This window comes from Heterodontus francisci, chromosome 3 (genome assembly GCF_036365525.1).
Source record: "Heterodontus francisci isolate sHetFra1 chromosome 3, sHetFra1.hap1, whole genome shotgun sequence".
NCBI classification, from domain to species: Eukaryota; Metazoa; Chordata; class Chondrichthyes; order Heterodontiformes; family Heterodontidae; genus Heterodontus; species Heterodontus francisci.
Genome location: NC_090373.1, coordinates 10,672,134 through 10,696,203, shown reverse-complemented (window position 1 = coordinate 10,696,203; position 24,070 = coordinate 10,672,134). Strand labels below are relative to the sequence as shown.

Here is a 24,070-nt window from a genome sequence, read left to right as displayed (position 1 = left end):
ATGGTTACTCTTAGAACATAGAGGGGATTGGTCACTAAACGTTTCTCCACCAAAAAGCTGACTGGGATTTTGAGGTTGAAAGTTGTACAATTTAAATAATTAATTACTTCACAAAGCCGTACACCATCAGGAATTGAAATGTTTTGTTTGCATGTCCAGTTCAGGATATTTCAGGCAGTTCACAATAGCAGTTTTAAATTATAATTAGCGTGATTGTGTCTCAAATCACTTCAGACTTTAACGTCTTGCATCTTGTAGTCAGGTCTGTACATTGTATGCATGTCAGATCAGTGCCATGTTCATGTTTCCCGGTCATTCAAAGCTCTTTGTGCAGTATATTGTAAACCTGGTGTAAATTCAACGTATGTCCAATCCAACTAGCTATTGAACCATTCATACTGATCTTGTGTGGGCCAAGTCATGCTTGGAGTACTTAGACATGTTTTTTCACCTGAAGAATGTCTTGACCAGACTATAATTGAACTCTAGAATGAACAGTCAACCATTCCTGACAGGGTCTGTGTAGGTTTATAGATATCGGTGTGAGCAGCACTACTGGCTAAGCCATGCGATTAATATGCGGATGAAGTCTTAGGTTTTTGTCATTTCATTTACTGCTCAAGCAAAGCTGCAGTGCTCCCAAAATGTCCTTTGTAACCGAATGATGATAAATTTGCTGACATTAATTATAGTAATTAAATTTATTCCAGATATTGGGAAGTGACAGGAAATTAATTTTGAACATAAAAGAAAAGGGCACTTTGTTCTGGAAATGAAATGTTTCTCAAGTGTAACATAAAAATTGAGATCTAATAATGTACACTGCAGAAGTCAAATTACAGTGCTTTTAGAAGCAAGAAAAATCCAATCATTCGAAGAAAAAATCAAATCATTCAAAGTCAGGTGGTCACATATCTGCTGAATCTATGCAGAAAACCTAGTTTGTATGTGTCAGTAAACATCAAAAGTGAGAAATGGAAAACTGCGAGTGTAATGCATTTGCCAAGCACGATTACCTCCAAGATAAAGACAAATTAGTAACTTGCAGATTTGGATAAAATATTTGCACAATGCAAAAGGATTAGATTGATGTCAATGATGAGGTACTAACATGCACAGAAATAAATGTTGTGTAAACCAGAGAATGAATAGCCAGCATGTTGCCCTGCAAGAGATGAAGAATGAATAACATCATGTGCACTATAGGCATGATAGAATTGTGCAGGTCGTCCCAAGCAGTAATGTTATCTGCAACTTTCACATTGCTCTCTGGGGTTGTCTCGGTCCCTTTTTGTTGGTTATATTTTATTAAAACTTAAACCTTGTGAAGGTTCTCTTACATCGGTTTTTAGTTATTAAAGTTTAATAAAGGCTTATGCTCATATGATCAATACAGTCTTAATATCATTGCAACAGTTTAAAACACACAAGAAAATCTTACTTTGATAGTCTGAGTGGTTCACCTAGATCTGGGAATGTTACAGCCCCCTAGCTGGAGGTTAAAAAGGACCTCGAGATCTTTAAAGGGCCAGTCATACATTAAATATTAGTTACCAAGGTAACTCGTGAGATCAGCTTTATCATTCCAGACAGCAAAATCTAAAATAAAAATTTTTGCAAAAATGGGTCTCTATTTATTGTATCCCAAAAGTCAAACTGCAAGTGAGTTGTAAAAAGAGTTGTGCTATGGTTTTATTATTGATTTGTAATATACATTAGCAGAGCCATGGGGCTGCATTTTTTTATGTGGCAGACGTAAACAATGGTGGTTCCCCCGTGCAGACCGCACGTTGGGGAGCTGCTGCAATATTCAGTGCGGCGGCTCATTTAAATGGCCGGAGTGGACCACCCACCCGATGATGTGGAGGGGGTGGGCGGTCCATCCCTGGCAATGGTGTCAGCAGCCTTTGCGCAGGCGCTGATGCCATTTTTAAGTGGCTTTGAGCCCTTCCGTTTAATTTAAATATTTAAAGAGAGATATTACAAAAAAATTTAAAACCATTTTATTTTCCCCTCTCCCACCCCCCAATCACCAGGCAAAGCATTACTTGCCCTCTTCACCCCCCCCCCCCCCCCCCCCGCCGCCCACTCCCCACAAAAACACTTCCACCCCCAAAGTTCATAAACTCTAAACTTTACCCCTTCCCACCATCTCCTACACCAATGAAATAAAATTACTTTGACGCCGCTGCTCACTGCTAGCAATGAAAAACTTACCTCCCCCCTCAACCCTCTCCCCTCCCCACCAGTCTTCCACCTCCGATCCCCGGACGGATATCCAAAGGCACGGGAGTGCTGGCTGCCGTCCACCGGCACTGATAACGCTCCGGAACAGATAGCGGGAGCAGGTAGGTCATTTATTGCTTTATTTACATTTTACATGTGCAGTTTTGGCTTCTGTCGCTGAGCGGCGGGTGAGCGGGGCGGTGACACGAGGCCTTGCCGACGACGACAATATCGGGCCGGGCCTTCCTGGCATCAAGGCCCGGGGTGGGCCTCTGCTGGAGGCATTTTCCAACCCCCCCGGACCCCCCGGGTTACAAACCCGCAATCGGGGGGGTGGGGTCTGTAAAATTCAGCCCATGGTTTTCTGTCAGGCCCATCAATGGGAAGGGAGGCCAAGGGTATTTCTTACTGACATCGCACAGCAGAGATTTTTTAAATTTTTTGATTGTAGTTTTAGGGGTATGATAAATATAAATATTTAAAATGTCAATTTTCAAGCTGTGAGTGGTAATGCATAATGAATTAGAGCACAATAATGCTTTTGCCTTTTGGGGGTTTATACCATCAATCACATGAAAACGAGCTTTTGTGTTGCAACTCAGTTCATGTCAATATTTATAGCAGGTGTATATAGTTTGGTATGTTGGAAATAATTTGTTTTCCTTTTTTGTCTGCACAAATGTTAAAATACAATTTCTGTTAGAAGTTAAGAGGAGTTGATCAGACCAAAATTAGAATGCTGCATTGAGTTCTGGTCATCACAGTTTTAAGAATATTGCAGCTATTAAGATACAGAAGAAGGCAAGCAGAATGATGGAGTGGTGTCAAGCAGTTATGTAAATTGGGCATGTTCTCACTAGAAAGGAGAAGGTTGAGGGGTAATGTGAATTCTGTAATTAGGATAATAATTACCTAATGTCCCTTGAGAATGATCTAAACCCTTTTAGACCAGGCTGAGCTGTTTCACCCAGTCCACAACAGTAGAAACAGAGGATGCAGCTTGTGCTTAAAGTGGGGGAAATTCAAATCTTGCATGCGGGAAAAGTGTGAATAGTAAATGGTGAAAGCAAATTGCATTGTTCCTTCAAATGCAAATTAGATCATTTCTTTCTGAAAATAACATTTTGGATACAATATATAAGTAATTTGAGACATGATCAATTGTAAGTGTAGCACACTTGGAAGGACCAGGTGACTTTGGACCAATGGTTCCCAAAGCTTTCCACCACTTTGGTTTTCCTCATCTGTACCTGGGTCTTCCATAGATTAATTGATAGAGATTGATTGTCATAACAACTCCATTATTATATCATGTGACTACCAGGATGGTGGAAGCCGAACTAGATCTAGTCTAGAACTAGTCTCTTATTATCCAGCAATTCTATGTTCATAATTTACAGTTCACTTCAAGTTTTAGATCCATACTGGCAATTGTTATTGGTTTAGTAGGCCATGAGTGCATGTGTGGAATGTTATTTGACGATACTCTATGTAGAGATCATAGAGAGATACAGCACTGAAACAGGCCCTTCAGCCCACTGAGTCTGTGCCAACCAACAACCACCCATTTATACTAATCCTACATTAATCCCATATTCCCTACCACATCCCCACCTTCCCTCAATTCTTCTACCACCTACCTACACTAGGGGCAATTTATAATGGCCAATTTACCTATCAACCTGCAAGTCTTTGGCTGTGGGAGGAAACCGGAGCACCCGGCAGAAACCCACGCGGTCACAGGGAGAACCTGCAAACTCCACACAGGCAGTACCCAGAATTGAACCCGGGTCGCTGGAGCTGTGAGGCTGCAGTGCTAGCCACTGTGCCGCCCTTAGTATAGATAAAGTAAGCTTCACAATGTGAAAGAGGTCTATCCATTTTGTAAGTTCAGTCTAGAATCCCCCAGCCTTTCTTTACTGCATCTGACAGCACAAAGTCACTGCATTTTCTTCTTTTTTACCCCAGTAACACTACCTATTTCAGTGTAGGGCGAGGGATGGGGCCTAAAGGCCTACTCGGGTCTGCAAAAATAAACCCGACACAAGCCCGACAGAACCCACATCCGACCCGGCCATCAGTTAACTTACCTTCCGTTTTTCACTTGCTAATCTGCGCAAGCTTAAAATAACCGTTACAAAACCACCTTTCTAGTCCAAAAATTAAATTAACAGTGGAGCCACTTACCTGTGATAGAGCGTGTCCGACCCAGCCTGACCTGAGCCCGAATGTTGGACCTGGAAGTGCGACCCGACCCGACCCGAACCTGACACATGTCGGGTCCCGTCGAGTTCGGGTCAGGTAGCAGACCTCTGATGGGGCCCTCAGCCATTTATGTTATAACAGTGTTATGAGTTCATTTAGAGATGTTGCTGAATTGTTTCATATCCGTGCTTGCAGTTGGTATTAGTGTCTCTTGGCTGCGAAGGGAGGAAAATGTTAGTCAGAATCCTGGCCTGATTGTCTTCCAGTAACACTGCTGGAAGTTCATGTTTGAGCATTTGTGAGGACAAGATGGGATCAGTTTTGATTGAGTAACCCACTAACACTCTTAACTAGTTATCATGAAGCATGGGGACTTGGGCATGGTAATGGGCACCTACCACCACCCATGAAAATCTACACCACCAAAAGTCAGCAACTTTAGGAAACCAGGAATAAATTGGGTGTTGGCAGTGAAATCTCCAAACTCCATACAAACCCGAAAAGTAACTTGGTTTCCCAGATGTAAAAAAAATTCTATAGATGAGCCTGTTATTCTGGCAGTTTCGCTTTTATGTGACCATTCAGGCATTCAGAAGCAGACTGGTTATCATGAAATCGGAGGCCATTTGGTCCATTGAGTCTCTTGAAGAGCAATCCAGTTAGTCTCATAATACTCGAGCTGGAGACAAACTCATGTTCGAGATAGGTTTCACATATCTGGCTTTTTGTACTTTGTGGTTCTGTTTATAAAGCCTAGTTAACTGTTTCCCTGCCACATTCAAAAACTTGTGCACAAACTCCCCACATCCCTTCCCCCCCAACATTTCTCTGTTCTTGCACCACCACCACGACCCTGTCCCTTTAAAATTGTGCCATTTACCTTGCATTGTCTCGCCTCGTTATTCCTACCACAATGTATCACAGTTAATTGTGTAACCAGCTGTGATTGTTGTTCTAATCGTTGCTCAATGACGTGGGGCTTGGATCTGACAAGTAGTACTCCTAAGAAAGTAAGAGCTGCAATTTGCAGCAGTGCAAATGGAAACAGCAACACGATGACTGCCAGCTCCAATCTCTGGCCCAGTGTCCCTTGGAGTCCTGTGTATTTGCTGCCTGCCCTTCTGCATCCTTCAGACTGGGAAAGGGCAGGTATTAAACCTCTGGCTCTGGGCGCCCTGCTGGAGGTATGAACATAAAAAATTAATGGGCAGATAAATGCCAACTGGTCCATCAAGACAATCCCACATCATGATGGCCAGAGCATTGTAACGAAACAGTCTCTCATATCCATTAACCAGCGCTGTACACCATCAGGGTCCAGTCAGATTGTCCGTGTTGCCTGACCTGAGTTTTTCCAGCATTTTCTGTTCACATTTTAGATTTACAGAATCCACAGTATTTTGATTTTGTATTAGTGCTTATGTGCTTTCTTCCCTACTGTAGGCTCTTTCCAACTGTTTAATCTCCTAAGGGAGAGTTCTGCAGAAAAATGCTCCAATTCCCAATGGTAATCAAGCCAAACTGCAGAATGTTCATCCATCTTGATGTCTCCATTATTCAATCATGGTCTGCTCTGCTTTCATCCACAGGCAACCACTCTCTCCTTACAGAATGATCTTCTGTTTCATCAAACTAAGATCATCTCATAGTTTCTTATAAGTGGAAGCCTAAAGTCTATGATCATTCATATTGCTTTGTTTCCCCAACTCATCAATGTTCTAATTTGTAATTTGCAGAGTTACAGCATTCTGCTTTTACATGCTTTCTGTTGATTACCAGAAGATGGACCTTTCACAGCAGACCCTTATATTAAACTGTATCTTGTTGCTGAGAACAAACTTGGGTTTTGCATGTTAAAATTGCAGAATTCTGCAGTTGCTGTTGAGTTTCTCTCTGATTTGTCTAATTGCATATCCTCAGAAAGAAAGGTGAATACCATGCCTGAAGTTGGGTAATTCGCCTTGTTCATTGTCTGAGGAAACAATCCTGCAGCAACAAGAACAACTTGTATTTATATACCTCCTTTAACATAATAAAATGTCCAAGGTGCTTCACAGGAGCATTATAAAACAAAATAGGACACCAAGCCACATAAGATTTTAGGGCAGATGACCAATGGTTTGGTCGGAGAGGTCGGTTTAAGGAGTGTCTTAAAGGAGGAAAGGTTTAGGGAAGGTATTCCAGAGCTTAGGATCCAGGCAGCTGAAGGTGTGGCCACTAATGATGGAGCAGTTAAATCAGGGATGCTCAAGGCTGGAGTTAAAGGAGCACAGATATCACGGAAGGTTGTGGGGCTGGAAAATTTAGATGGTCTCAAGTTTACAGAGTAGAATGTTGGAGGCCAGCCAGGAGTGCGTTGGAATAGTCAAGTCTGGAGATGGTAAAGGCATGGATACGAGCTTCAACAGCAGAAGAACTAAGGCAGGGGCAGAGACAGACAATGTTATGGAGGTGAAAATAGACAATCTTAGTGATGGTGCGGATATGTGGTTGGAAGCTCATCTCTGGGTCAAATATGTCACCAATATTGCAAACAATCTGGTTCTGCCTCAGACAGTTACCAGGAAGAGAGATGGAGTCTGAGGCTAGGAAGCGGAGTTTGTGGTAGGGACTGAAGGCAATGGCTTCAGTCTTCCCAATATTTCATTGAAGGAAATTTCTGCTCATCCGGTACTGGATGTTGAACAAACAGTCTGACAATTTAGAGATGGTGGTGAGGTTAAGCTGGGTGTCGTCAGCGTACCTGTGGAAATTGATGTGTTTTCGGATATTGCCGAGAGGCACCATGTCAATGAGAAATAGGAGGGAGCCAGGGATAGATTCTCAGTAATGGAGCTGGAAGAGAAGACATTGATGGTGATTCTCTGGCCAGGATTAGGTAGTTGAGAATGGAACAAGGCGAGTGTGGTCCCACCCAAATGGATGGCGGTGGAGAGGCATTGGAGAAGGATGGTGTGGTCAGCTGTGTCAACGCACTGGAATTTGGTCCACTTGCACAGAACAGATGTGGTTTTGTTTTTTTTTCGGGATGTGAGCGATACTGGAATGACCACATTTACTGCCCATTCCTAGTTTCCCTATAAAAGTAATGGGGCTTCTCCATGTCCTACCGCAATCCTTGTGCTGATGGTGATCCCACAGTGACATTAAGTGGAATTTCCAGGATTCTGACCTGCCGATAAAAGAAAGATGATTTATATCTGAATCATTCTAGGATACAACCTGCAGGGACATTTCAAGCTGATGATCTTCCCACAACATTGCTGCTCTTGTCTTTTTGGTAGAGGTCTCAAGGAGGTAGCTACTGTCAAATTAATTTTTGAGAGTTGCAGTGCATCCTATATACTGCAGCCACAATGCGCCAGAGGGTAGAGGGCATGTTAATCAAACTTGCCCAGTCTCAAATATCATGCAGTTTGTTAGGCTTTTGTAGCCCACTTTAGCTGGTTTCATTTTTCTTTCCAAAGAGTGGTCCAATTTGTTGTGCACTAATGTAGCTTTGTATTTTCACTGCATTCTTTTGTTCTTTGCAGCTGCTGTGTTCATGGCACCTTCTCCAATGCCATATGTCTCGCACCCTGTGGCTAGCTATCCTAATTTCCCTAGCCTTGGAGCACCTATGCCTGCACCCACTGGCATGATGGGGCATATGATGGGACAGTCAGTGGGTATGATGGGCCAACCTGCAGGCATGGTGGTTGGCATTGGAATGCCAAATGGATTTATGGGTAATGCACAAACTGGTGCCATCAGAGTTCCGGAGAATGTGATGGGTCCCCAAGGAGGAATGGTTGGAAATTCATACAATGTGCAACAAAGCCAGCAACCACAGTGGAACCTCAGTCAGGTCAGTGAAGCCATGTATTGATTTAGTAAAGAAGAGTAAAGCAAGAATCCCTTTACAGCAGGGTTATTGATTATCAGTAATATGTAACATTGAATAAAATAAAAGCAAAATATTGCAGATGCTGGAAATCTGAAATAAAAACAAGAAATGCTGAAAATACTCAGGTCTGGTAGCATCTGTGGAGAGAGAAGCAGAGTTAACGTTTCAGGTCAGTGACCCTTCATCAGAACAAATCTCCAGGGATTAACCAAGAGAAATTGGTGATAGTCACAGAATGACATTAACGCCGATTTAACACAAATTGTGGGTTTAGCATATTAGCATCCATAACCTATCAGCCTATAAAGCAGACCTATATAGCATCGATCTGAATGTACTGTTTATGTCATGGATGTTGTCACAGGAGAATTCATGAATGACTTGTGGTGCAATTAATGCCGTGTTGAGGGCGGTACGAACAGGCAGCGCATGTTTTCTTCCATTTAAAAAAAAAGACCTGTTTACCTGCCGCACCTAAAACCCCAGCCCAGAATAGCAGTAGTCCAGTCTGATTTCCAGTCAATCCCTGCAGGACCCACCTCTTTCCCCAGTCTCTGGCCTGCTGAGCCTGTTGGGCAAACCAAAATTGCTTTGATCCTCGAGCATGCGCTATTCCCAGTGAACTCGCAGCTCCACTAATGAAACTGAAGTGCTACTGTATATAAAGGTACCGTCAAACAAATGTCTTTTTTGCTGCTTTTTATTAGGACTGTCAGACCCAACCTTAAATTGGATTGTGCCATTCTCTCTACTCCACTCCTATCCTGAAGGCACTGACTCATGCTCCAGCACCTTGTGCAAGTGGCCATTTTTCCTGACGGTAGACAAAATTGGGCAGATTTTGAACTTGCTGCTCAACTCTCAAAATCAGAAGGGGTCAGATTAATTTCATTGTTCTGGGGGTGGTGGGAAGGGGTATAGTTCAAAGTTGATCAACTTTAGGGTGGGGAAGGTCGGCAGCACAAGATAAGTGTTTTGGGGGTGGGGAAGAGGGCAGATAATTACTTCTATGCTTATTGGGGAGGTGGGGAGAGGGTCAGGATAAATTTTATTTAATTTTTTAATTGCACTGCTGCTTTAAACATTTAAGTTAAATGGAAGGGCCCTTTAAAAATGTCGGCGCTTGCGCAGTGGTGCTGAACGTGCCATTGCTGGGGACAGATCGCTCGTCCCTTCCACATCAGGAGAGGGCTGTCCACCCCGGTCATTTAAATGAACCGCCACATTCAGTATCGCGATGGCTCCACGATGTGTGGTCCACATAGGCGGACCACCATTGGCGGCAAACTTATAAAATCCAGCCCCAATTGTAGCCCACCAGCTACTGCTCAGGATAAGATAGCAAACTCCACGTCAAGCAGTGATAGAACCTGTGATCATCTGCTTTGTTTTAGTTTGGATGTTGCATTGCTCTACTGGAGCAGAAGCAGCTTGGCATATATCTGTTTATCATGGTGACGCTTTGTGTTGCAGTACTGTACATAATGAGTATAACAATGTTATGACCAGGTGGGAGAGGTCTAGGGTTCCCTTTCAGCTTTCACCTGGTCTTACTATAAATGAGTTTAATTTTAAACAGTGTTTTTAGCTCCCCCTTGGTGAATCCTTGTTCACTGCTTTCCAATTACAAGGCAAAGAAACCAGCACAAGCAGGCTTTCTTAGGTTTAAAGAAGAGAAGTTAAAATGTATTAAACTTAAACTCTAATTTGGTTAACGCCCACGGATACATGCCGCGCCCATGCTAGCATGCATACGCGATACACATGCAAATGGAGACAGAAAAGAGCAGAAGAAAAAATAAGATGGAAAGGTTTGAGGCAATATCTGGAGAGTTGTTACGGTTCTTCGAGCTCACCTGTAGAGTCCTTGATTGTAGGTAGATCTTGTTTTTCGTTGGGGCGCAGTATTATTCTTAAACTTTGTTTGCTGTAGGAGACTTTTCTCTCTCGGGGTTCATGTGTCTTCAATGGATTCAGAGGCTTGTGAGAAAGAGATGGGAGCAGACAGGAGAGATCTTCTCAGTCCAGGAGCAAACAGCTTTCTGCCCAAACTGTTTGTACAAATTCAAAAAACTCGGGTTGCCCAGCAGGTTAGTCATGTGACTAGCTGGTTTGACCATGGCCATTTGCGTATTCAGCCATCTTAGCAATCAACCTGGAATGCAAGCTTTCCCACCTTCAATGTCTTGTAATAAAAAGTCCATTGTGGGTTGAATGTGTCAGAGAATGGCTACTTTGTCCTTCCAAACACCGTCTATTAATATGAAAATGTATTTTCCTGCCATGGCTGATCTGTTTAACAAGTCCTTTCTTAACTCCAGTAACAGTTTAAAATCAATGTTCATGACAAAATTAATGTGCCTCATTCTTGGCAGATGGGGGGGCCTAGCATGATGATGTGTTTGAATTATATGCATCCACAATTAATGTAAAGTTTGCCAACTCCTAATCTCACATCAGAAGGGTTCATATTTGATTACTCTAAATGGAGTTAAAAAGCATTTGTAAGATAGATGGCACTGGTTGAACATCAGTGAGAAATCAGAGGAGCATGGTTATTTTATTTTTTATTTAGAGATACAGCACTGAAACAGGCCCTTTGGCGCACCAAGTCTGTGCCGACCATCAACCACATATTTATACTAATCCTACATTAATCCCATATCCCTCAATTGCCCTACAACCGACCTATACTAGGGGCAATTTATAATGGTCAATTTACCTATCAACCTGCAAGTCTTTGGCTGTGGAAGGAAACTGGAGCACCCGGAGGAAACCCACGCAGACACAGGGAGAACTTGCAAACTCCGCACAGGCAGTACCCAGAACTGAACCCGGGTCGCTGGAGCTGTGAGGCTGCGGTGCTAACCACTGCGCCGCCCTGTTACCGTATGTTAAAACGGATAGCAATGTTCTTTTACTTGAATACAAACAAACGAATTAGGAACAGGAGTAGGCCACTTGGCTCCTCAAGCTGCTCTGCCATTTAACAAGATCATGGATTGCCATGGCATCCAGGAGCTCCCACATACTACAGCCGTGACACCTCACCTGTCTAGCCATCTTTATTGTGTTAATTTAATTACATTTATTTTTTCCTATTTAATTTATAGTTCCCTCCACTTACCAAACTGCCTCACTTACCAAATTCCCTTCTTCATGCTCTGTGCCCTCCAGCAGTACTCAGTGCAGACCTTCCTGTGGTTCCCAGATCCCCACCATCCATGGGAGCCAGCAGTTCTCCAATACTTCATGCAAATCACCTTTCTTCATCTGCAGGATTTGGCAGTGAGTGGCTGGCTATAGAAACAATCAGCCACTGTTCCAATCATGAGTCAGTACATTGTGTTTGGAGTGGGCCTGGTGGAGAATAGCTCTGGTTGACATCCCCATCATTCCCCCTCCTCCTAATAGTTCAGGAACCCCAACCCTAATAGTCTCGGAGCACCGAAACCAATTGTGTAGCCCCGCACCACATCCTGAATAGTCTTGGAGCACCCACATCAGTTGTTGACCCCAGCCGCCGGAATAGTCTTGGAGCAATGACATCAATTGTAGCAGGTTAAAAGAATGTTTACTTCTGTTATCAGTATAAATTGCCCTACTCTCTTTGAAGGGAAATGTTGTGGTAAATTATCTTGCTTTTTGCATTTGAATATGTTCTTTTAAATTAAATAATTTTATCCCTGTTGTTTTTCTGTACATGGAACACTGGGGCATGGTATTCACTTCTATATTAGGCAGTGAATCATAAGATGTGTGGTGTCTGTGTAAATTAACATTGCTTTATCATAAATTTGGCAGGAAAAGCAGTGTATTGGCTTCCTATTGACTGCTGGGAGCAATGCCAGTAATAACTTTCGAATGACATCTGTATAGAATGGATTTTTATTAGATATAAATTAAAGATGTGTGATAAAGCCTTTGGAGTTTTCCTCGTGTATATAACAAGTACTTTAAGGGGGTAATCAGGATTTGTTTGTACTTTCTTAATTGGATGTTAATTGTACCAGTCTGGTAAAATATACCATCAGACTCTGTAAAGTGTATTTCAGCTTGTTGACTTGCTTATCAAGAGTTGTCTAAGTGACAGTAATGTGTGCAGTCTAAATCGATGGTGTTGCCATCCTAATGGTTATAAAACAGCTTGTACAGCATTTATTTACAGTTGATCCTTTCTCTTATTCTGAAAGCCTTGTTTTCGGAGCAGAAGATGGGGTTATATATTTTGACACCCTTTGTTTCACCAAACAAAAATCAACCAACCTGCTGGATGACAAATACACTTTCCAAATGAATTAAACCTAACCATGGCTTTTTTGTGTCTGGAAATTGTGTGGCCTCATGTCTTGTGGAAAGTAGCTATTACTTATTAATATTTACAATTGAATATTCTCTTTTCTATTCCCCTCAGGCTATTGGTCTGTCTCTCTGCTCCCTTTTTCTCTCTCGTGCACGTGTGTACTTTCCTTTCTCACATGCACATTTTCTCTTGTGTGCATGTTCGGCATTTGCACGTACCTTCTTTGTTCTCTGGTATGCGTGCTTTTGCAACGTGTCTTGTGCACGTTATCTTGACCTCTCTCTCTCTCGCTCCCTTGCATTCTCCCTTGTGATCCAGGAGATTACATAGCTGTAGGATCAGGTGAAGATTGGGAGTGGAAGTATTTAGTCAAAATGCTCCAGCTATCTTGTGGGGCAGATTTGATGGACTGCCTGCTTTTTGTTTTTTGCTGCCATGAATTTTGTCTGTACAAATCAATGTTGTCTCTGGGGGGGTGTGGGTGTGTGCACACTCATTGTCTCGCATGCTTTCCTTTTTCTCTTCACTGTGCGTGTCTTTTTTTGTCACCTGTCCTTCAAAAACAGCAGTTTAAAAAGTTAGCAATGAGGTTGTTGTCTCACTTACTCAACACATGAATGGGATTTCGAGTTGGGCATAAGATTATAGATAATGTTTTTGTCTTGTATTCACAGATGAATCAGCAAATGGCGGGAATGAATCTAAGTTGTCCCAATGGTGTGATGGGCTTCAGCCAACCTGCAGGCACAATGGGAGGATGGACGGCCAGTCCTGCAGGCCAGACTCTTAGCACTCAACTGTGGAAATGAAGCAAAATAAGAGCTGATGCTGCCATCCTGGAATTATCCATCATCCCTTGATTATATAACAGACTTGTTATTTTATCTATGTAAAAAGAAATGCTCTGGTTTGACTGCTAATATTACCTAGTTGATCTAGACCATTCCTGGCAGTCTATTGTTGATTCAGTCTAATGAAGTCTTTCCCTGGTTAAACTATGGAATACCAGCTTCAGAAGTTTTCCTTCTCAGTCTTTCTAAAATGTATCCGTCGCAGGCTGTCTGAGCAGTTTACAATAAATTCTAATATTATGTGACTTGTAGCTAGTACTTGTACTGCTAGGGGAAAGGGAAATGAATTGTCATTTTAGCAACCACCCTCCCTCCAGGAATCCAGTACTCCAACAATAATTACCTGAAATCCCTGCAGCACAAATTGTATGAGCTGATGTATGTTAAATAACTAAGTGTAAGTGTGTTTCAAAAGCTGTTCCTGGAATACCATCTTTTATTTTTTTTCCAACTATTTTGTTTTTTTTGTGGTGATATTATGATGTGGAGCAAATAAAAGAAAGCAAAGTTAGAAGAAAAATAAATCTGGATGGTAGAGTTAATTTGAACTTTTGGTTGGGTTTAGATCCCAGGAATTGAAAACAAAATACATATATTGCTACTCAGGTTTGAAGCATTTTATTGCAATTGGCAAATTACCCATTCTTAGCAATTCCAGAGGTTCTCTATGCCTTGTTGCATGTTAATCTGAGTAAACTTGTCACTTCCTCTGCATAAAGCCTTCCCACAGCTGGGTAATCTGCACCGCCACCTTTTACCATCAACCCCCTCCGCCCGAAAAACCCACTGTTTGAAAAAAATTCATAGTATGTTGATTTAAATATTAAAAGACAAAGCAATGCTAATATTGACTATGTAATGCAAATCTAAACTGTCAAATCTGGTATGTTAACCTGTTGCAAGTTACATAGATAAATAGGTAATGCGTCCCCATGTGTCTGCTATGAATCAGTGTTTAACAAAGCTAAAATCATCTCATCTATTTAAAACAAAAATTTACTAACACTGCTAGAAATAATTAACGAGTTTAGGAGTCTTCAATTTGTAATTACTTACTTTGTAAATATAGGACTGTACATGTTTTCAGTGTTGTCACTAAGGTTCATTTATTTTGGCTATCAGTCCTGAAACACTTGATCCACAATGCCACTAAATATTGCAGCATCAACTCAATTGATATCGAGTGTCTGACAAACATTCGAAGTTTCTTTCAGTTATTAGAGCCAATTGTGAATGAATGTCAGTGGGTCTATGACAAGGCAAAAGCAAAAGGAATATGTTTACAAAGTGTTCCTACTCCTTATCTTTTGATATCCTTTCCCATCACTGTAACCTATCTGAGAATCCTTTCTTAGGAGGTAAGCTTTAGTTAATGGGCTGAGATGTAGCAATAAAACAGCTGGGGTGGAAATTCCCATTCTGTGCTCACCAGCTCATGATTTGCTGCTTATTTCCTTTGAAAGGCAAAAAATCTCAGACCAGCAGGCAAAGAATTTGGATTTCTACTGCTTAAGATTTAAAAATTATAAATTATTGATGCACATCATGTCACGCTGGTTCTGTATTCACAGGTTTTAAAGTAGTATTAAGAGTGATTCAATGGTGTGTAGATGTTACTGTAGTATAAATGATAACTTTTTTAAAAGCTGTTGAGTATTATAGCTTTGTTAAACCTTAACTGCTACTTCATAACAGATACTTAGTGAAGGGTTACAACTAAATGCACCAAACATGAACAGGTGACTGTGCAAAGATCTTCTCAAAACCTTAAATTTCCCTAGAGCTACATCCAGGTTTATTACTGCAGTTGTGTTTACATTTTATGGTGCCTAGTATAGCAAATACGTCATTTCCCTGTATTAAATCAATTAAACCACTATCTGTTGTGCATGTTTGTCTCTTAGAATCATTTCATTTGTTGTTTGCTGTCCTGGACTGGGAGCACATTGGGTTCATTTACACTATAAACTGCAGTGTCAGTGCTTGCTAATTTAGTATCGCACTAACTCCATAGTTAAAGCTTAATTGCAGTCTGAATCAGGAGCCACATTAACCCCAGTGTGTACAGATGTGAGTGACTTTAGCTTTGCACTAAACTTGTTTATAAAGAGTGTGCCAGTGGTGGATTGCTGTTCATCAGCACAATGCTGCATTCAGTTTCTGTGTTCAGTAATGGGATTGAAGTGTTATCAAAAAAATCGATTTATACTACTTTGTGGAAAAGGCATTTTTTAAAGTGAATAATTTGGAACTTGCAGATATCAAAATGATTCAACTACACAAGCCAAAGAATTTTGTTTCATTTGTTTACAGCGCACCTTTTGTTATAATGAAAGTCATGCTAAGAAACATGCAGATGGTGTGATGAAAGTGACTGTTCTATAATTTTTTTTTTAAAGGAATTTATCGTTAAGCTAAATAAATGTGTTTTAATCAAGAGGACAGTGAGGGCTGATTGGCAACAGTGTTGCTGTTTGTCACCTGGCTCGGGCTCGGCTTAGAGCAGAAGCCATGGCAACAGCAGCAGAAATTAACAAGCACTCCTTTGATTGGACAAGCCCAGTGGCAACAGAACATCTGAGTGGCAGAAAACTGACAGGTTTTCTGGATGTGAGGTAGTGTGTGTTTTACCTTCTGGAGGAAGAGACCAGATTCTTGCTGACTGTTTTTTCAAAAAGTCAAGTGCTGCTAAATTGTCAAAAAGGGACAGAAAAAGGAGCACTTTCCAAGAAAGAACAGAAGACTACAACCCAGCTCGTTTTCTTGCCATTCTCTAAACAACTCGGTGAAGTTCAGTGTGTCAATTCATCTTGTTTCTTGTATTTCAAGAAGGCCTATTAGATTACTTTTCAATTCCACCTGAAGAGAGCTAATTCTGGAAGATTCCAATGATCCTGTCTACGTGTGTTGGGAGGTTGAATTGTGTGTCAGTTTGGTACTTTATGTTTCATCTGCTATTTTTTTAGTGCTAGGCAAGTGATCTGCCGGAGTGGGTTTTTTTGTCTGTAATAGAGCTCTGATCTAAAAATATTCTTTTAAATTCTTTTGGTTAACCGAATATATATATGTGTGTGTGAGTGAGAAGGGACAAATGTAAAAGGGACCTCTTTAAAATTTAATGTTGGATTTTAAAAAATTTGATCTATGTGATATCATTTGACTTCATTACTAGTTAAGACTTATTTTATAATCTCAACTTTGTTCAGTAAAGAAACATGGTTAGTGTGTTCTATTCTGGGAAAAATAGTGTATCTGACTGTTTCCACAAGTGGGAAACTTTTAAAGAATATGTTGTGACCTATTGGAGAAGTGGGACTAAATTAACAGTGCATACCTCCCACCTTGGTCATAATATATTTATTTGGGGGCTCATTCAACATTTTTTTTAAGTCCCCTTTACTTTAGTCCCTTCATATTCTCTCTTATACACACACACACACACACACACATATATATATATATTCTGATTAACCAAAAAAAGTACAAAAGGATTTTTAGATCAGAGCTCTATTAAAGACAAAAAAAGCCACGATGGCAGATCACTTGACCACCACTGAAAAAATAGCAGATGAAACACACTAACAAACTGACACACAGTCCAACCTCCGAGCACACACAGACAGGATCATTGGAATCTCTCTTCAGGTGGCGTTGAAAAGTAATTTAGCAGGCCTTCTTGAAATACAAGAAGCAAGACAAATTGACACATTGAACTTCAAGTCATTTAGGGAATTGCAAGAAAACAAGCTGGGTTGTAGTCTTCTGTTCTTTTTTGGTAAGTGCTCCTTTTTCTGTCCCTTTTTGACATTTTAGCAGCACTTGACTTTTTGAAAAAACAGTCAGCAAGAATCTGGTCTCTTCCTCCAGAAGGTAAAACACACTGCCTCACATCCAGAAAACATGTCAGTTTTCTGCCTGCCCCCCCACCCCCCTCCCCCAGATGTTCTGTTGCTACTGGGCTTGTCCAATCAAAGGATGGTTTGTTAATTTCTGCCCCTGTTGCCATGGCTTCTGCTCTAAGCCTAGCCTGCGCTAGGTGACAAACAGCAACACTTTTGCCAATCGACCCTCACTGTCCTCTTCATTAAACACATTTATTTGGCTTAACTATAAATTCCTTTTTAATTTTTTTTAACAAAAGTCATTTTCATAACCATGAAAACGTATGAAATATCTGTAAACCTTTTTTTGAGATTGAAGCTGCTGTGAACTGTTTTGCCTTGAAGAATGTCCCAAGTAAATAGATTCCTCTTCCTGCTGCTGTCACAGATTTGTGTAGACTGTTCATGTGCAGCTTCTCCAGGGCAAATGCTGGGCTCCCTGTGCTCCATATACCCTCGATATACTCAGACCAGTTATTTCTAGATTTCAATGTGAATTATGTCCTGGTTATGTTCAGGCTCAGCCACAAGGTTTGGCTTCTCGGTCCGTGTGTGCCAAACAAGCACCTAAAATATAAAAAAAAAAGAATTTGTTTTTGAATGAATAAATTGAACCATGCTGTACAGGAAGAGGCCATTCAGCCCTTCGTGCCTGTGCCAGCTCTTTGAAAGAGCTATCCAACTCCCCTGCTCTTTCCCCATAGCCCTGCAAATTTCTCCTTTTCAGTTATTTATTCAAGTCCCTTTTGAAAGTTATTATTGAATCTGCGTCCATCATTCTTCCAGGCTGTGTCTTCCAGATCATCTTTTGTTAAAAATCTAATTTTCCCCCTGGATTTTCTGCCACTTACCTTGAATCCGTTTGCTGGTTTACTGACGCTCCTGCCACTGGAAACAGAATAGTTAGGGAGCAATGATCAAAACACATCAAATTTTGAATATCTCCATTAAATATTCCCTTCACCCTCTGTGCTCTAAGAACAACAATCCCAATGAATCCACATGATGTTGGCCTAGCAATTTATTTTGTGAGAAAACTAATTGCTTCATTTATAAATCTATCTTTGTGTGTCAGCCATGGCTCAGTTGGTAGTGCACTCTCACTTCTGAGTTAGAAGGTTTTGGGTTCAAGTCCTGCTCTTGGACTGACGCTCCACTGCAGTATTGAGGGAGTGCTGCACTGGCAGAGGTGCCATCTTTTGGGTGAGACATAAAGCGAGGCCCCCTTCTGCCCCCTCAGGTGGACATAAAAGATCCCGTGGCGTTATTTTGAAAAAGAGCAGGGGAGTTATCCACAATGTCCTGGCCATTATTTATTCTTCAATCAACATTGGGTTATCTGGTCATTATTGCAATGTTTGTCGAAACTTTCTGTGCACAAATTAACTGCTACATTTCCTATATTACAACAGTGACTACACCTATTAGAAGTGCTTTGAGATGTCTGGGGTGGTCATGAAAAGGCACTATATAAATGCAGGATATACATTTTTGCTGCACTAAGTAGCTCCCCTCCCATATCATTGTCTTAGTTACGGTATAATTTGGGGTGACCTAGCTCTTATTACTTTGGAATCCTGCATTATTAATGGCATATAAATATTCACAACCTCATTTTGAAAGGGTGGAAGATGATATCACTCCTCAGTAAAGCAATTCTTTCAGGGGACATCTGACTGTCATCTTTCCAGTTCAGGAAAACTTTATCACACTATTAGTCAAATTAATTCACAATGATCCCTTCATGTTGAGATCTATTAGGGATGATGGAAATGCCAGTTTTAGGTAAATGTATTAGGAAGTTTCTTGGGATTCAGTCCATCCAGATCCTGTAACATAATCCTACATAACTAGACTAATACCTGGACTGGGCGGGCTGTTTCGCGAGGGACGATTGGGCAGGCTAGGCTTGTATCTGCTGGAATTTAGAAGAGTAAGAGGCGACTTGATTGAAACATACAAGATCCTGAGGGGTCTTGACAGGATGGATGTGGAAAGGATGTTTCCCCTTGTGGGAGAATCTAGAACTAGGGGTCACTGTTTAAAAATAAGGGGTAGCCATTTAAGACAGAGATGAGGAGAAATTTTTTCTCAGTGATGTGAGTCTTTGGAATTCTCCTCAAAAGGAGCTGGAAGCAGAGTCTTTGAATATTTTTAAGGCAGAGGTAGATAGATTCTTGATAAGCAAGGGGGTGGAAGGTTATTGGGGGTCGGTGGAAATTTAGAGTAATCAGTTCAGTCATGAATCTATTGAATGGAGGAGTAGGCTCAAAGGGCCGAGTGGCCTACTCCTGCACCTAATTCATATGTTTCTATAATTTTCCGTCTAAAACCCATTGCAGTCTGCTTGGTGCTTACAGATACTTTTAGACTATGGAACTATTTCCAAACCATACCCCTTCTTGCTGGCGTGGGTTAGTTCTTTGCTGCCTACTTCAAATCCCTGACACCTCTTTGCCCAGTTTTTGCATGTGGCTATGCTTCTGTCTTAAAGGAACTGATTCCCTAGCTGTGGAAACTTCCCCTTCATTAACATGGGCTAGATTCAGCAGCAACTTTAAATTGTGGCAAAGATTCATGTACTGGCAGTTACTCGCAAGTCATCAGTGTGACTGAAGCAACACCTGCACCTGAAGAATTGCACATGTGCAGGCACAAAGTTGTGTTTGGGACTTTTAGACAATATGTTTGGGTGTGTCAAACCTCAATATCAGGAGAATATACAGACAGGCCAATTATGGCAAAAATACTTGAATATATATGCATAGACTGATGGACAGCACACAGCTCCATTCAACAACATAGATTACTGGTGGAAAATGTCTACCTGTACTGAAAACAGCATTTTTTATTAGAGGCACTTCATAAATGTCTTTTCCTGTTCACCACTGCCCCCACCCACCACCCCTTCCCCCCCACCCCCCACACCATCATCACCCCCCAAGTCACAGCAATTCAAGGGCCTTCCAACAGTAAGAAACCTTTACAGCACAACCTCAATGCCATTCTTGTCATTGGAGGCAGCAAAGGGCCCATGAGTGGGGGTTGACTATATTAAGCTGACATTACAAGCCGGGTCATACCTTGGTGCAGTTAGTAGCTTTTGGTTCAAGCTCTTGCATGGTTGTAATTTGTTTCAGAAAGTCTGATTCCTGCATGCCTGGCTGTGATCCAGCCCGCTTGAAGACAGCTTGGGGATTTGATAGAATAACTTTCAGATTCACAGCAAATCCTATTTGAAAACAAAATGAGTCTCTTTGGTGTATTGTGATGTGTTCACATTCTCTTGAAATCCTGCCCTGAAGAAGTGGTTCTGTAATACCTTTTACCTCCCATGCTTGTAAGAAAATTCACCATTTACGCTGCAGCTGATCAACAAGCAACTGTTTTTCAGTAATCTTTTGTATATGTTGTCTAAAAGACAAGGGTCAAGTTTCCACTTGGTTACAAAAGCAAAATGTTATGGACGCTGGAAATCTGAAATAAAAACAGAAAATGCTGCAAATACTCAGCAAGTCTGGTGGTATCTGTAGAGAGAGAAACAGAGTTATCATTTCTGGTCGATGACCTTTTATCAGAACATCAGGATTTCATCAACCTGGAATGTTAACTCTGTTTCTCTCTCCACAGATACTGCCTGACCTGCTGAGTATTTCCAGCATTTTCTGTTTTTATTTCCATTTATTTATTTACACTAGTTATATCGACACAATTAACCAAAGCAGTGCAAAAGATTGGGGAATTTTAAACTTAAGTTATGCCCCAAGCCAATGACATTTGTATTTTCCTTGATCTTTTATGGTGGGTCAAGATTCAATCCACTCAAATCAGGCCATGCTCACAAAACTGGTCACGTCCCTGGGTCGAAACTGAGATTCAGCTGATTGAACAGGACCTAGAAGGGTCTTCAAATTGCACTCATCTTCAGAGGACACAGGCACCAGTCGGCACTTTTAAAAAGTATTTTCATATCAAAGTAGTTACTAAGAAACTGACCTGTACACCGATGGAACTATTAGATAGTTCATTTTAGACGTTCTCAGTCCTTTCAGTGATTTTAAAGCAGATCACTCACAGGTAAGGACATCCTTATTAGAAATGCTTATTTTTTTTAGCTTTATTAATAAAACTGGGCCAGGTTACTGTTTTATGTTTGGTTAGTCTAGCTAGGAGAGATTACTGAGGCTTTGGTAAGTATTAACAATAACTAGTTTATTACATATGAAACTATATACAGCTTCACATAAGTATGACTGACTGCTCTGATGCCATGCTGCTGTTTCTCCTTAAGTCTCTCTCTCATGTGATCTCTTAGATCATCACAATGGGAGATGTTACTCACACTGTCTCAGACATTAACCTTTCAAACCCTTATACAACATCTCCCCCAAGTATCTGACATCAGAGATTCTATCTGTCAGGAGCTTTCACAACTCTCCCTGATCATGTTGTTGTCAGACTCGGAAGATCAGTAGTCTTTCTCTGAACTCTTGTTTAACTTGGACAACCTTCATTGAGGTTTGTAGTATCGGGTGCTTCCTGAATTTCAGGTTCAACACCTGTTTCATTCAAATGTATGACTGATTGATGTCTTTGATGAATAGAAATAACATTTCTCTTGTTTCTTCTAAAAGTACCTTCAGAAGTATGTATTAACTGAGATCTCAGTTGAAGGTGGCAGGACAGGTTAAGAGAGTGGTCAATAAAGCATACAATATCCTGGGCTTTATTAATAGGGGCATAGAGTCCAAGAGAAAGTAGGATATGTTGAACAGGTATAAGATACTAGTTCGGCCTCAGCTGGAGTATTGCGTCCAGTATTGGACACCACATTTAAGGAAAGATGTGAAGGTATTGGAGAGAGCACAGAAAAGATTCACAAGAATGGTTCCATGGATGAGGAACTTCATTTACAAAGATAGATTGGAGAGTTGGGACGGTTTTCTTTGGAGCAGAGAAAGCTGAAAGGAGATTTGATAAAGGTATTCAAAATCATGAGGGGTGTGGACAGAGTAGATAGGGGGAAATAGTTCCCAATGGTGAAAGGATCAAGAATGAGAGGGCACAGATTTAAAGTAATTGACAAAAGAAGCAATGGCGACATAGAACAGTACAGCACAGTACAGGCCCTTCGGCCCACGATGTTGTGCCGAACCTTTAACCTACTCTAAGATCAAACTAACTACCTACCCTTCATTCTACTATCATCCATGTACCTATCCAAGAGTCGCTTAAATGTCCCTAATGTATCTGCTTCTACTACCACCGCTGGCAGTGCATTCCACGCACCCACCACTCTCTGTGTAAAGAACCTACCTCTGACATCTCCCCGAAACCTTCCTCCAATCACCTTAAAATTATGCCCCCTGGTGATAGCCCTTTCCACCCTGGGAAAAAGTCTCTGGCTATCCACACTATCTATGCCTCTCATCATCTTGTACGCCTCGATCAAGTCACCTCTCATCCTTCTTCGCTCCAATGAGAAAAGCCCTAGCTCCCTCAATCTTTCTTCGTAAGACATGCCCTCCAATCCAGGCAGCATCCTGGTAAATCTCCTCTGCGCCCTCTCTAAAGCTTCCACATAAGAGGCGACCAGAACTGAACACAATATTCCAAGTGTGGTCGAACCAGGGCCTTATAGAGCTGCAGCATAACCTCGCGGTTCTTAAACTCAATCCCCCTGTTAATGAAAGCCAACACACCATATGCCTTCTTAACAACTCTATCAACTTGGGTGGCAACTTTGAGCGATCTATGGACATGGACCCCAAGATCCCTCTGTTCCTCCACACTACCAAGAATCCTGTCTTTAAGCCTGCATTCCACATTCAAATTTGACCTTCCAAAATGAATCACTTCACACTTTTCCAGGTTGAACTCCATCTGCCACTTCTCAGCCCAGCTCTGCATCCTGTCAATGTCCCGTTGCAACTGACAACAGCCTTCCACACTATCCACAACTCCAGCAACCTTCATGTCATCGGCAAACTTGCTAACCCAGCCTTCCACTTCCTCATCCAAGTCGTTTATAAAAATCACAAAGAGCAGAAGTCCCAGAACAGATCCCCGCGGAAAACCACTGGTCACCGAGCTCCATGCTGAATACTTTCCATCTACTACCACCCTCTGTCTTCTATGGGCCAGCCAATTTTGTATCCAGACAGCCAACTTCCCCTGTATCCCATGCCTCCTCACTTTCTGAATAAGCCTACCATGGGGAACCTTATCAAACGCCTTGCTAAAATCCATATACACCACATCCACTGCTCTTCCTTCATCAATGTGTTTTGTCACATCTTCAAAGAATTCAATAAGGCTTGTGAGGCATGATCTGCCCCTCACAAAGCCATGCTGACTGTCTCTAATCAAACCATGCTTTTCCAAATAATCATAAATCCTGTCTCTCAGAATCCTCTCCAATAATTTGCCCACTACCGACATAAGACTGACTGGTCTATAATTCCCAGGGTTATCCCTATTCCCTTTCTTGAACAAGGGAACAACATTTGCCACCCTCCAATCATCCGGTACTACTCCAGTGGACAGCGAGGATGCAAAGATCATCACCAAAGGCGCAGCAATCTCTTCCCTCGCTTCCCGTAATATCCTTGGGTATATCCCGTCTGGCCCCGGGGACTTATCTGGCCTCATATCATTCAAAATTTCCAGCACATCCTCCCTTTTAACCTCAACCTGTTCGAGCATATCAGCCTGTTCC

At 41.5% G+C, this 24,070-nt stretch overlaps 2 protein-coding genes across 7 annotated transcripts in view; one reads left to right on the top strand and one right to left on the bottom strand.

Annotated features, from left to right (window-relative positions):
* Positions 1-15,361, top strand: part of smap1 (small ArfGAP 1) — a 355,453-nt gene extending 340,092 nt beyond the window's left edge. For 5 of the 6 annotated variants that reach the window (XM_068020121.1, XM_068020119.1, XM_068020123.1 and 2 more), the window contains 3 exons: positions 2,250-2,348; positions 7,965-8,278; positions 13,295-15,361. In XM_068020121.1, coding sequence (XP_067876222.1) covers positions 2,250-2,348; positions 7,965-8,278; positions 13,295-13,429 — 548 coding nt within the window. In that variant the 3' untranslated portion in view covers positions 13,430-15,361. The remainder of the gene's footprint in view (positions 1-2,249; positions 2,349-7,964; positions 8,279-13,294) is intronic. The other variant, XM_068020122.1, reaches the window with a different exon arrangement.
* A 2,217-nt stretch (positions 15,362-17,578) lies between these two features.
* Positions 17,579-24,070, bottom strand: part of LOC137352062 (galactosylgalactosylxylosylprotein 3-beta-glucuronosyltransferase 2-like) — a 315,900-nt gene continuing 309,408 nt past the window's right edge. The window contains exons 3-4 of the mRNA XM_068017108.1: positions 20,436-20,584; positions 17,579-17,919 (exon numbers count right to left, since the gene is read on the bottom strand). Coding sequence (XP_067873209.1) covers positions 17,833-17,919; positions 20,436-20,584 — 236 coding nt within the window. The 3' untranslated portion in view covers positions 17,579-17,832. The remainder of the gene's footprint in view (positions 17,920-20,435; positions 20,585-24,070) is intronic.